The following is a 12,395-nucleotide window of genomic DNA, read 5'->3' on the forward strand; positions in this document are numbered from 1 at the left end:
TGAGTTGAAATATTGTATTTCCTCTTTAAGAAACAAATTGCCGTACTACTAGATAGCAATACCCGATCCCGTTTGTGCATGCACAATTGTGAATTTCAATGTTCTCCTTTATATTTGCTCATTTGAATGAACCCAGGCATAATTTCTCACGGAGGCAAATGATTAAAAAAAAAAACATGATCTAGATTTTTAAAAAACATTTCGCTTCTGTAACAAAGTGTTTCAATTGTTGCAGGGTTTGTAAGCTTCACTTTGCTCCTTTTGTTACAACACCATGCGTACACGACCAGAAACAAGGTATGGCCACAGTTTTTCCTCAATTGATGCTAAGCTCAGACAACAATTGCTAAATACGTTGATACGTGTACTTTCTCCTAAACAAGTATGGTGACCTATCTTGTTGTCTTGTTATTTTAACTTAGCTATTATCCTCTTTATGCTCAAACATTTTTAAAAGAAAATTACGACAGAAAAATGAATCATTGCAAGAAAAAATGCTGACCAATTACTTGCGGATATAATGGTGATACTGCCAATAAATTTCTATTTAATTTCTGCTTATGCTATGACGTTTTTTGAAGTTTCACTTTTATCCAATATGCCCTTTTCCCACCAGACGTAGCAAGAACTGATCAAATAGACACATATTTGAAAGTTATTTAAAGAAAAATGTTATGGGGGTAACTTGAGTGAGTCACAGCTCTTTTCACGGGCACTGTGATCTACTCTTTTTATTGCTTTCAAATTGTACATCCTTGTAAACGAACAGTGAAAGTTTTAAGAATTTTTTTACAACCTTGACATGTATTTCCTAGGAATCAGCGTGAGGGTCGTGTTAAAAGAAAACTCATGTGGCAAAATTAGATAATTAGAAACTCGCATTTTGCTTCTAATAGACTGACAAACTTTTTGCCTCTATGGAGTTCTAATGATCCCGTTAAATACTAGCTTTGACATTTTGCGCGTGAGATTTTGCGATTCTTTCCCAAATCCCACACGGTTTTACAGCTCGGTGACACAGGCGCGCGTACCAACAGCGGGAACATTTAAATTTACGATATACAGGCGCAAAAATTCTCCATCTACAAGAAGAAATAATGTAATGGCTTAAAGTCCTCATAAAGTAGAACCTCTGGAGAAAATATCACCATAATTTAAAAAAGAAAGAGTGCAAAAAGAAGCGACCATATTCTAAAACATGTGTCATGCAATTCACTGAATTCATCACTCGATCATTTTAACGCGCCAATTCTAAAACACAAACATCACGTTTGAAATTATTTCTGTTCCAAATACAGAGCATGTGGGGTATATATAATCGCAGGAATGGATCGTTTTGCTCATCTTAATGCTTTGCAGTTGAGCTTGAAAATAATCGGGAGAAATGGCAATTCCATACCATGTCTGAAAGCTTAAATTTACGACACATGCAAATGACGAGAATTAAGAGACCTTACCATTTGAGCCGTCGGCGGAAGACTGTAATTCCTTCTTCCTACTGCTGCTAGAGGACATTTTCACTCATTACTGTAGGACAGAGAAAAAGCTTAGCAAGACTGTAAAATAGTAAATAATATTGGACGCAAAAGAATGGGAAAATGCTCGATTTTCAAAAGATGGCGAGTGCGACTTGCGCAGCTGTCTTTGTCGCCGACGGGAACGAGTATAAAGTTGAGAGAAAATAGATAATTGATCAGAAAGGTGTATTGAGCAGATGACGTCTCAGCGAAATTTTACATGGAAGTATATAGAAACCTCTTGTAGAAACAATATAAAAGAAAACAAAATACAAGCAAAGTTAAAATGTCCAATTATTAAAGAAAAATATTCTCTACTTTAGCAATAAACTTGACTATAGCCAACGATTCATTTCTGTTTTCTCCTCACAAATCCACACGTGACAAAAGACTTTCCCTTTCACAGAGAACTTACTGTGTGTTCTCATCTAAAAAATCTTAATTTTTTGCGTGATAGTGCGAAAATAGTGACAAAGACAATAGAAACCTTAAGAAATAAGTAAACACTCTTAACTGAAGGCTTGATGTGTATATCTCAAGAAAATTAGCATTCCAAAAGAAACAGTCAAAAACAGATGAAAGTTGATCAAAAACTTAATTCTCCTCAACCAACATTTCAAGGAGTGGGCCAAGTGCAGTAATAAAAGATAGACCATAATATGCTGCTTCTCTGTGATTGGCTGAATGAATCTTTGAGTGGCAGAATTTTATTCAATGCTAAAATACCACACCCTTTAACTTTCCCCCCTGACTGCAACATATAACAACCATATAATTTATGCATCTGAACTCACAACATTTTGTTTTCCTTGATTCCTCCCCTTTAAGCTCCATTCCAAGCAACTGAATACCTTTTCAGTTGTTACTTAATGTTTCTTTTGTTGATACTCAAAATGAATGCACCCCCCTCCCCCTCCCCCCAACAGACACACATTTTAAGAATTTTGAAGGCATAGTATAGAAGACAGCATTAAAAGTATTGGTTGTTTAATTAAAAAATATTTGACTGATAGTCATTGTCACCACTAAAATGTACAACATAAATTTATCACAAAATATTGGCAAGGAGTGAGTGACATGATAATTTACAAAATCAAAACTCTAAATTAGCCAAGACCACAGCGACAAGACAATGAGGGGTGCGAGACCTTGTACAGACCTGGAACAGTGAAATAATTGAGATAAGAGCAAGACTGATCCTTACGGCAGTAAAAAGGTCAAAAACAAAGAAGTTAGATATATAAACCAAAAAAAATATATATATATATATTTTTAAACTTGTCTTGCTGTCTATAATTTAATAATTAATATCCATTTATAGCTTATTTAGACAGAAATTCTTACTGTCATTTACATCCATGCAATCTGCTTCATAGCTCAGTTTATAAAGCATCACATTATCAACAGAAGTCATGAGATCAAATCCTACTGAAAAGTTTTTTATTCTTATTCTTTATTCCCAAAAGTACAAATAACATTCTTCACGGTCATCATTTTCATCTGTTTACTCTACTGCACCCTTCAAACATTTCATTTTGAAAGACAGGATACCAGCAAAGAAGGTGGAAGTTATGGTGAAATCCCGCTTTACGGACACCCGCTTACAGGGCTGTCAACCTCACACGTCTTCAAATATGGATAATATGACTTCCCTGGCCAGCGATAACAAAGCGCCTTACAGAGGCGTCACAACAAGGCCAAATTCACTAGTTCAGTGGGGAGGGGGGGAGGGCGTACATAAATATTGCCACAAACAACGCTAAACATTCAGGTTTTCTTGTCAGAAAGTAGAGTCTAAGACAAATAGCAAACTCCGTCAATTATCCGGGAGATTAAAGACATAAATCTGGAGACAAGAGGATACGGCTCAAAATCTGGAGATTACAGACATAAATCTGGAGACTGGAGATAAGGTTCAAAATCTGGAGACTCCCGGATTATCCGGGAGAGTTGACAGCCCTGCGCTTAATGCAGACGCTCGTTATTACAGACAATTTTCTTGGTTTTGGTCCATACATTTTCCTTAAAATACACCCATTTAATAGGGACACTCTGTAATATGGACACTTTTTCTGGTCCCAATGGTGTCTGTAATAACAAGGTTTGACTGTAACAACATTAGTTTTATGTAACATTCCAGCAAGTGGGATGAGTGTTCAATCGGTCAGGGCTTATTAACATTATTAATCCAAGTTCGTCCTCAAAAATTGGGTGTGAAAATTGTTAGGGGTAAAAGACATCCCTGAAAATTAAGGGAGCATCCCCTTTCACAGAGGCAGTAAAGTACATTGCTGACATTGACCAATGTTTCAACAACTTAAGCAGAGCTCAACTGGTTGACTTCTGCTCACATTGTCAAAATGTCAATGCCGTCAACAACAGTCCTTCTCCCGACCACAGTCACCCAGACTATACTTTACTCACTTATACAACTTCCAGCTCAATCCATTTACAAATGTTCTCTTTGTTGATTGTCAGCATATCTATGATTGGCAACAGGGTATGACAATCATGGGTTTTACACTGAAATACCAAAATGGAAATTTTGTATCAAAGGAAATTGCTTCCCCATTAAGCCACATACACACAGATTTCAAAGCAAATTTTTGCCTGACAAAACAAGAAAATGTTTGTTACTTCTGGGACACAAACTTAGGAAGGCTGTTAGAATACAGCTGCCCAGACTCAATACGTAATTTCAAGAGTTCTATACCAAAATATATCAAATTTGTCAAAAATCCTATTACATAGAAATGTGTCCAGGCAGCCTCAGGTCACAATAGATTAATATTAGCATATTGAAAATCACAATGGTCTTCACCTTATAGCTTTTTGCTGAGCTGTCAGGTTTGTCACGATTTTTTCATGACTGAAAATTACAGAAACTAAAGCCTCATATATTCACGGTAAATAAAGCTAGCAAGCTCAGAAAACAAAATTTCGATACCTGGCCCCGATTATTCAAAGAACAGATAACGCTATCCAGCAGACAAATCGAATGTACTCTATAAGATCAGACATTCTGAGACTAAATTTTGCAAGACTCTGGATCTTTCAAAGAACCATTACCACAGCTAATGCTGTTTGCTTTGGGTTATTTTGAAAAACGAAATTTTACATTTTGTTTAGCTGGAACATTTTGGCAGTGGAAGGGAGGGGTATTCACATGCCAACTTTCCACAAATTCAAGGCATGAATTCACGTTACTGGTATCTGAATAAATCATGATGATAAAGCTACACCAATCCTAACAACAACAGAAGACACACCAGAACTTGTAACTATGTCATTTATTAAAATTAACAAATGAAAGAGAGCTGATGCAATCTGATCCTTTTCCTGTTGACATTACACTTCTCACGCAGATGAGCCAGTTGACAGTAAGGCAAGGACACCACCAGCCAGTGCTGTGGACAACAGGTAGTTTCTTAAAATTGTCAAGGAATAATTGCCGTATGTGTATGACGATAGTAAGTAAGTAAGTCAGTAAAAACCTTTATTTTAACAGTGTACCCATTCAGCTCAAAGGCTGATATTCATTTAATGAGAAGCCTAAAATATAATAAAATTACAAGGAAACATCATCAAGTCATGATAAGAAAAAATGTCTTGCTCGGTGGCAGAAAGTCTGTATGCTTTCAGCATTTGCAATGTTTAATGGCAATTCATTCAAAATTTCCACGCCACTAAAGAGAAAAGTATTTCTCCCATAATTAAGTTTAACCTTTCGTAGGGATAACCTAAAACTCTGCCTTGTTGTGTAGTCACGAATGTTAACAAATCTAGTAAAATATGATAAAAAGTAGCTTGGAACTAATGAATGAAGACAGAGAAACAAGTGATGTGATGTCAAGAGCTGGTAAACACATTTTATTATGTACACTAACCTGCAAAAATTATTGTCTAGGATTAATTATGATCAACTGCCACTTGGTAATCAATGTTTTGCAATTATTTAATTGAAAATCAATAATAACAAAATAACAAATAAATCACTTTATTTAAGTGTCAAATATGTGTTTAGTGCAGAGCACTAATTAGAGACACTTTCCAAACTGAATTGGAATCTAGAACTGTTGGTTTTAAGGAAAGGGGAAAACTGGAGTACCAGGAGAACTGAGACTAAACTACCCAATGGGGGGAGTAGGGAAACCACCTTTGACCAATTCTGCTGTCCAAAAAATTAACAACCATTCACGTTCCTTATTGATCACACAGAAACACATCCCTTTGCGATCATTTATTTGGAATTGAGGAAGTGAACAATTTATTTCCGCCATCATCTGCAATCACTTGGATGCCAAGTTTTCCAATGACATCCAGAAAAAATCTTCTGTATAAATTAACAAGTAGAAACATCATATCAATAGTATTTTTATATTCATCTAAATTATAAGAACTACAAAATCAACTAAAAAAACATCACAAAGGATACGCAGCAGGGTTAAATGTTCGCAGAACATAAAATGATGCTATGAGGATCAAAAACAGATAGAGGGAATTGTTGTAAAAGATGGAGAAAGAGATGGCTTCTGTTTCAGCAACCTTGTTCTTTTTCCACAGGATCCTGCAAAAATACATAAAAATAAGAAAATCACCTACAGTAAGTGGCCTAAATGCCAGAGTTGTGCATGGGTCACGTACAAAAGCATTATTTCTTGGTTAGTAGTATTGTAATTATTCTTGGATTGGCACTTGCCTATAACATTTCTTTTTTTAAGGTCTTCCTCAAAAAGATTTTTAGCAAAGAAATACTGCGTTAATGTAACTAACAAGCCAGATGCAGGGCTGTCAACTCTCCTGGATAATCCTGGAAACTCCAGATTTTGAGCCGTATCTCCCAGTCTCCAGATTTAGGTCTATAATCTCCAGATTTTGAGCTGTATCTTCTGGTCTCCAGATTTATGTCTGTAATTATCCTCCCGGATAATTGATGAATTTTGCTATTTGTCGTAGACTTAACTTACTCACAAGAAAAACTGAAATGTGTTGTGTTGTTTCTGGGATCGTTTAAGGTGGCCGAACACAGTTTGCGCGCGCTTTACAGATTCTGCTACTGATGCTATTAAGCGCGTGCTAGGGTTGTGGTACGCAAATACAGCGGTCGATAAAGTGATCCCTCCATTTCACATGAAATTGATAATAAGGTTAAGTTTTGATCCTAAATAACTAAGTTTCTCGTTTCCGGACTCTTTTTCTTTTCTTTCCGAGCAAAAAAGCCATTCACCAAGACCTTTTGCATGCTTTTCATCTTGGCCATGAAACCCAATTAAAGCCACGCATGCACATTTGACCAAAAAATTGCGACTGGTTGTTTTCGTGGAAATGAACTGTTTTCTAAGGAACCGCTCATTAGAATTTCGTGAAATTTGGCGTGAAAAAAGTTCCCTAAAAGCATAACTCGCCTACAAAGAGAAACCTAAATCTAACAGAGGGTATCTTCACAAAACATTAAAAAGCAAAATCAATATTTACAGGAGTTCTCTCTGTTAAAATTACATGAAAATAGCGCAACTGTGTCAGTGTTTTGTGAGTTCTTCTGGATACAAAAAATGGAAAAAATCTAATGAGTACATTTTCTAAAAATAAAGGAAACCTACTATTTATGGACGTTTAATAGTTTGCTGCGTTGCCATGGAAACGGTACTTAGCTCAACAAGACGTACGAAAATACATTTTTTCTTAGTTAGTCTTACACCATACCAATTTTGGGCGTCCAGAAATACATAGTTTCCAAATAATGTCTTCTAACATCTGTATACTATAAAACTGTATTCGGCCACCTTAATGTACGTCCCCCCCCCCCCCCCCTGCCCCCGGCCACTGAACCCGTCAATTTGGGCTTTATGCGATGCCTCTGTAAGGCGCTTTGTTATTGCTGGCCGGGGAAGTCATATTCTCCATATTTGAAGACGTGTGAGGTTGACAGCCCTGCAGATGGTTAAGACAGATGAACAGATGATTGAACAGGGAGGAGAGAGGGAAGGAAGGGAGGAATTGAAAAAAAGGAAACAATGAATGAGGGGGTCAACAAATGAATGAGTGAAATATCAAAGCAAACCTTTCATCCTTCTCTTGGCGGGTCAGTTTCTTGTTAGAATCCAGCTCCATACCAACTTCCTTGGTTACTGAAGCATCTCGGCGCTGGGCAATCCTGAAACAGATGAATGCAAACTGTTAAATTAGTGGCTAGATTTGTCAGAAAGGGATTACAAAATTTATTTGCAAAAGGATAATGAAATATCAAAAAGTGTCTCATTGATCTCTAAAGGGGCCAGCTTTGGATTTATGTTAATCCAATCAAAGAAAGGAAATCTTATCACAATGACAACTGTACCATTGAAAGAATCCCTTGGTCACAGACCAAAATTATAAAGGGGAATGTCAAAGAAACCTGTTAGTGACTCCACGCAAATTTTGACATTTTAAGAATACCTTTCAGTAATTTTCAGATTTAGATCTAGACAGGTAAAGGAATAAACTTATAATAGCAAAAAATCATAATCAGAAACTCAGCTTCTAAAAACTCAATCATTAATTCAAAAGAAAAGCCATTGTGGCTTTACTTGTTTTGGTAAGCATGCATTTAGTAGTTAACCATAGTCTTACTTGCAAGACAAACTCCTTTAACTTATGTAGCCCACATTTAATTACAATTTCCCTCCCCCCCCCCCCCCCCCCCCGCCCCCCTGCAAAAAAAAAATCTTTTGATTGTTGGAAAAACATACTCAACAAAATGTTTTGAGCACACAAACAAACATCAACCAGACTCCTTAGTTTTGAAAGTGAAAGAAACACTAATTTCTTGTAATATGCTACTGAGCTGGCTGAACAGCTTAGCAGTAGCCCCAAGGGGAGGGGGGAGGCGGGCAACTCCCATTCAAAAGTGACGGGGGTGATCATCATACCTTCTGGGGGTTAAAATTTGTGGTTTGGTACCACTTATGCTAAAATATAAAATGACTTCCAGTAGATATAAGAGAAAGTAAATGTCAGTCAACTGATCTAGTTACTCTTAGGGGTAAAAAATTGTTCAGACTACGCCCACAAAACAGAATTCTGCTGACCTTTTAGGGGTTCTTTTCAAAATTTCCAACGATCACCCCTGTCACTTTAATATGGAAGTCCCCCCCCCCCGTCCAAAGCAGTCGCTGAAGAGTCACCTGGCTTGCCCAGCCACTATAATATATCATTTCCTTGCTTTATATGGTAATTCCCCATTAACTGAGGAGTCACAGAGCTGCTGAGATACTATTATTCACCATTCAGATGGCTTCCAGTTTTGCTTTGTTCTATAAGAAAAACAACTGTCTAGATATGTACGCTAAATGGCAAATTTATTTGAGATCATGAATTTTACTGTGCGATTTTCTAACTGCAAAATAAATGTTCAATTTCACTGGTAGAGTTTGCCAAAAAGCTCTTGATACTGAAATAATTATTGTTGTGTTTTATATTTACCTGTGGTCATTGACATCAAACTTTACCATTAGCTTCGCTGAAGATTTTCAATCTAAATTGTTGGAATAAGTCCGGCAATGCAAAAATGTGTTTTTCATTTAATTTGCATATGTCATGTTTACGTTCCTATGCAAATTTTAGGAGATCAAAAAGATTATCGCTTTAGTTCTACTCAATTGATGATTTTTCTCCTGGTAATCATTCAGTCTAGTTATTTTAGTCAATCGTTTTCCTATGGAATCGGAATAGCATCGACAAAATAAGCATTAGCAGGGCAGGGAGACGGACAAATAGAGCTTTCAGATCGTAGCTTGAAACCGCAGACGAAATGGAGCCGCAAAACGAAATTGTGTGGTTCCAGAAAATATCCATACCCCCACCACGGAGGGAATTGGAAATTCCAGAGGGGTGGGGGGGTCAATGGCCCAGGAAATTTCAGAGGGGAGGAGGGGTGAATGGTTGGATAAGTTTCCAGACGGTCAACTTCAAGTTCATGTCAGACATAATTGTTCAAAATTGTAACTTACCAACTTAGCAACTTCCTAGATCTTTCTTGAAGACGTAACTTTGTTTAACTGTTTTAAAGAAACCCTTGTTACATTAAAAACATGTTTCCTCTCTCCGATAAGCCTTTGTAAGCGAAGTAGTCCAAGTGAGACAAGAAATCTTTGTCTGCGTTGCGTGACTCAGTTATTTTAAAACTGTTGTTTGTGAAACTTTCTTACGTAGAAAAATATTGTTCACTGGCTACAATTGAATCTGTACCAATGTTTAAAAGGGAAACTTTTGTATGGCTATAAAGTAAAAGCCCCAATTTTACATAAAACGTTGAAATATTTGTTTGTTAATTTTTGTATAAAGTTACGGGCAAAGGTCAATTCCCGGGGTCAATTGATCAGTTTGTCAAAACTGACCCGTGTTAAAACTTATTTTGTCCAAAGTATTTCAACTCAAAGTCCAAAACTATTAACTTAATTTCTATGCCAAAATTCAGCAAAATAGAGCCAATTCAACATTTTTTTAATGCGTTATTGATCTCATACAAAATTTGCATAAGAACGTGAACATGCTAATTTCGTTTTGCGGCTCCATTTCGTCTGCGGTTTCGAGTTACGATCTGAAAAGTCTATTTGTCTCCCTGCCCTGCTAATGCTTATTTTGTCCAAGCTATTCCGATTCAATAGGAAAACTATTGACTAAAATAACTAGACTGAATGATTACCATGAGAAAAATCGATTGAGTAGAACTAAAGCGATAATCCTTTTGATCTCCTACAAATTTGCATAGGAACGTAAACATGACATATGCAAATTAAATGAAAACACATTTTTGCATTGCCGGACTTATTCCAACAATTTAGCTTTAAAATCTTCAGCGAAGCTAATGGCAAAGTTTGATGTCAATGACCACTGGTAAATATAAAACACAACAATTATTTCAGTATCAAGAGCTTTTTGGCAAACTCTACCGGTGAAATTGAACAGCGCGCGCGCTCTTCAATAACGCATATTTTCTCCTCGTGTAGGCAGTTCTTGGCATTTCTAAAATGTTCACATCAAACTGATTTTTGAGGTGTTCTTTTGAAATACAACTTTTCCAGAGGGGGGTGGGGGTGTATTCTGTATTTGAGGAATTTCCGAAGGGGTGGGGGGGTCAAAAAAATACCTCGAAAAAGGAAAATCCTGGGGGGTGGGGGGGTCCTATGTGAAATTCCCTCCGTGGTGGGGGTATGGATATTTTCTGGAACTACACATTAGCATGTTCACGTTCTAATGCAAATTTTGTATGAGATCAACAACGCATTAAAAGAATGTTGAATTGGCTCTATTTTGTTGAATTTTGGCATAGAAATTAAGTTAATAGTTTTGGACTTTAAGTTGAAATACTTTGGACAAAATAAGTTTTAACACGGGTCAGTTTTGACAAACCAGTTATAATTGACACTGGGAATTGACCTTTGCCCGTAACTCTACACAGCATACAAAAACAGTGACAAAAATAACAAACAAATATTTCAATGTTTTATGTAAAATCGTGGCTTTCACTTTATAGCCATACAAAACTTTCCATTTTAAACATTGATACAAATTCAATTGTTGCCAGTAAACAATATTTTCTACGCAAGAAAATTTCACAAACAATAGTTTTATAATAACTGAGTCACGCAACGCAGACATAGATTTCTTGTCTCAGTTGGAGTACTTCGCTTACAAAGGCTTTTCGGAGAAGGGAAACATGTTTTTAATGTAACAAGGGTTTCTTTAAAACAGTAAAACAAAGTAATGTCTTCAAGAAAGATCTATGAAGTTGCAAAGTTGGTAAGTTACAATTTTTAACATTTATGTCTGACATGAACATGAAGTTGACCGTCTAGAAACTTATCCCACCATTCACCCCTCCTCCCCTCTGGAATTTTCTGGGCCATTGACCCCCCCCCCCCCACCCCTCTGGAATTTCCAATTCCCTCCGTGGTGCGGGTATGGATATTTTCTGGAACCACACATTCTGTTTTTTTTTTAAGTAAGTAACAAAAAATAATTGCTTGATTTATAATAAGGTCTAATAACATTCAGTTGCTATTCAAGGTTTCTTAAATAGAAGAAAGATCCTCGTAGTTGGTACGCAACTTAAGCAGTTGCGAAAAGAAAGCCTGAAAAAAAATCAAGCTTAAACAGGATTCCCGTTCAAGCCTGAATTTTTTATTTATTTATTTTTTCAGGCTTTCTTTTTGCAAGTGCTTAAGTTGAGTACTAACTACGAGGATTTAATCTTTCATCCGCAGTTCAAATTTTTGATGTTTCATATATTTACATTCATTTAAGGTTTCTTGTTTGTTTAGAAATAATCTGTAAAAACTCCATCACTAAAATCCAAAGTTTACAAAGAAAAAACAGCGTATATTTCAAGCTAGCCAATGAAAAAGGACAACGTAGTTATCATACAGCCCCTGTTTAAAATAAAGCTCTGGTAAACGTATTGAATTGCAGTAGTAATTAAGTATCAAGCTTGAACACTTACTTGTGTTTCAGTTGGAATTTCACGTTCTTGTAGGCAAATGCGACGAGCCAGGTGCTAATCAAAGTCATTACAACAAACATGATGCCGGAGGAGTAAGGGTCCATTTGATGGATCCGCCAAAACAACCCTGAAAACAGTCCATTTCTCTAAAAACAATGCAACACTACTCACGAGACAAAGAGCGCATGTGATTCAACATTGAAATAAACTTTAGAAATAGCTTACTTACATAGAGGGATGGCTGAAACAAAAAAAGCATTGGCATAGAACAAGGCGGAGGATTTAGTAGAGACGGTTCTGCTGAAGTTTTGCAGCAAAATCTCATCTTCCTTTGTGAGTTTTTTGCCGACAGCCATCTTGAATGAGTTGGCACGGAAAAAGAAACTAGACGAGTGGAA

At 36.6% G+C, this 12,395-nt stretch overlaps 2 protein-coding genes across 5 annotated transcripts in view; both read right to left on the reverse strand.

The window, feature by feature from the left end:
- The window catches only part of LOC146477248 (ATP-dependent chromatin remodeler CHD4-like), a 55,029-nt gene extending 53,392 nt beyond the window's left edge, over positions 1–1,637 (reverse strand). For 2 of the 4 annotated variants that reach the window (XM_085113695.1, XM_085113694.1), the window contains exon 1: positions 1,458–1,637. In XM_085113695.1, the coding sequence (XP_084969821.1) occupies positions 1,458–1,515 (58 nt within the window). In that variant the 5' untranslated portion in view covers positions 1,516–1,637. The remainder of the gene's footprint in view (positions 1–1,457) is intronic. The other 2 variants (XM_085113698.1, XM_085113697.1) reach the window with 2 other exon arrangements.
- Positions 1,638–4,790: 3,153 nt separating this feature from the next.
- Positions 4,791–12,386, reverse strand: LOC146477249 (translocon-associated protein subunit gamma-like). The gene is made up of 5 exons (XM_085113708.1): positions 12,227–12,386; positions 11,998–12,124; positions 7,579–7,671; positions 5,953–6,084; positions 4,791–4,944 (listed from the first exon to the last, which is right to left on the reverse strand). Exons 1-5 carry the CDS (start codon positions 12,351–12,353, stop codon positions 4,875–4,877), a joined length of 549 nt encoding a protein of 182 aa, XP_084969834.1. The 5' UTR covers positions 12,354–12,386; the 3' UTR covers positions 4,791–4,874.
- Positions 12,387–12,395: the final 9 nt, after the last annotated feature.

Source organism: Pavona decussata, unplaced genomic scaffold (genome assembly GCF_977016875.1).
Source record: "Pavona decussata unplaced genomic scaffold, jaPavDecu1.1 SCAFFOLD_71, whole genome shotgun sequence".
In the NCBI taxonomy this organism is placed as follows: domain Eukaryota; kingdom Metazoa; phylum Cnidaria; class Anthozoa; order Scleractinia; family Agariciidae; genus Pavona; species Pavona decussata.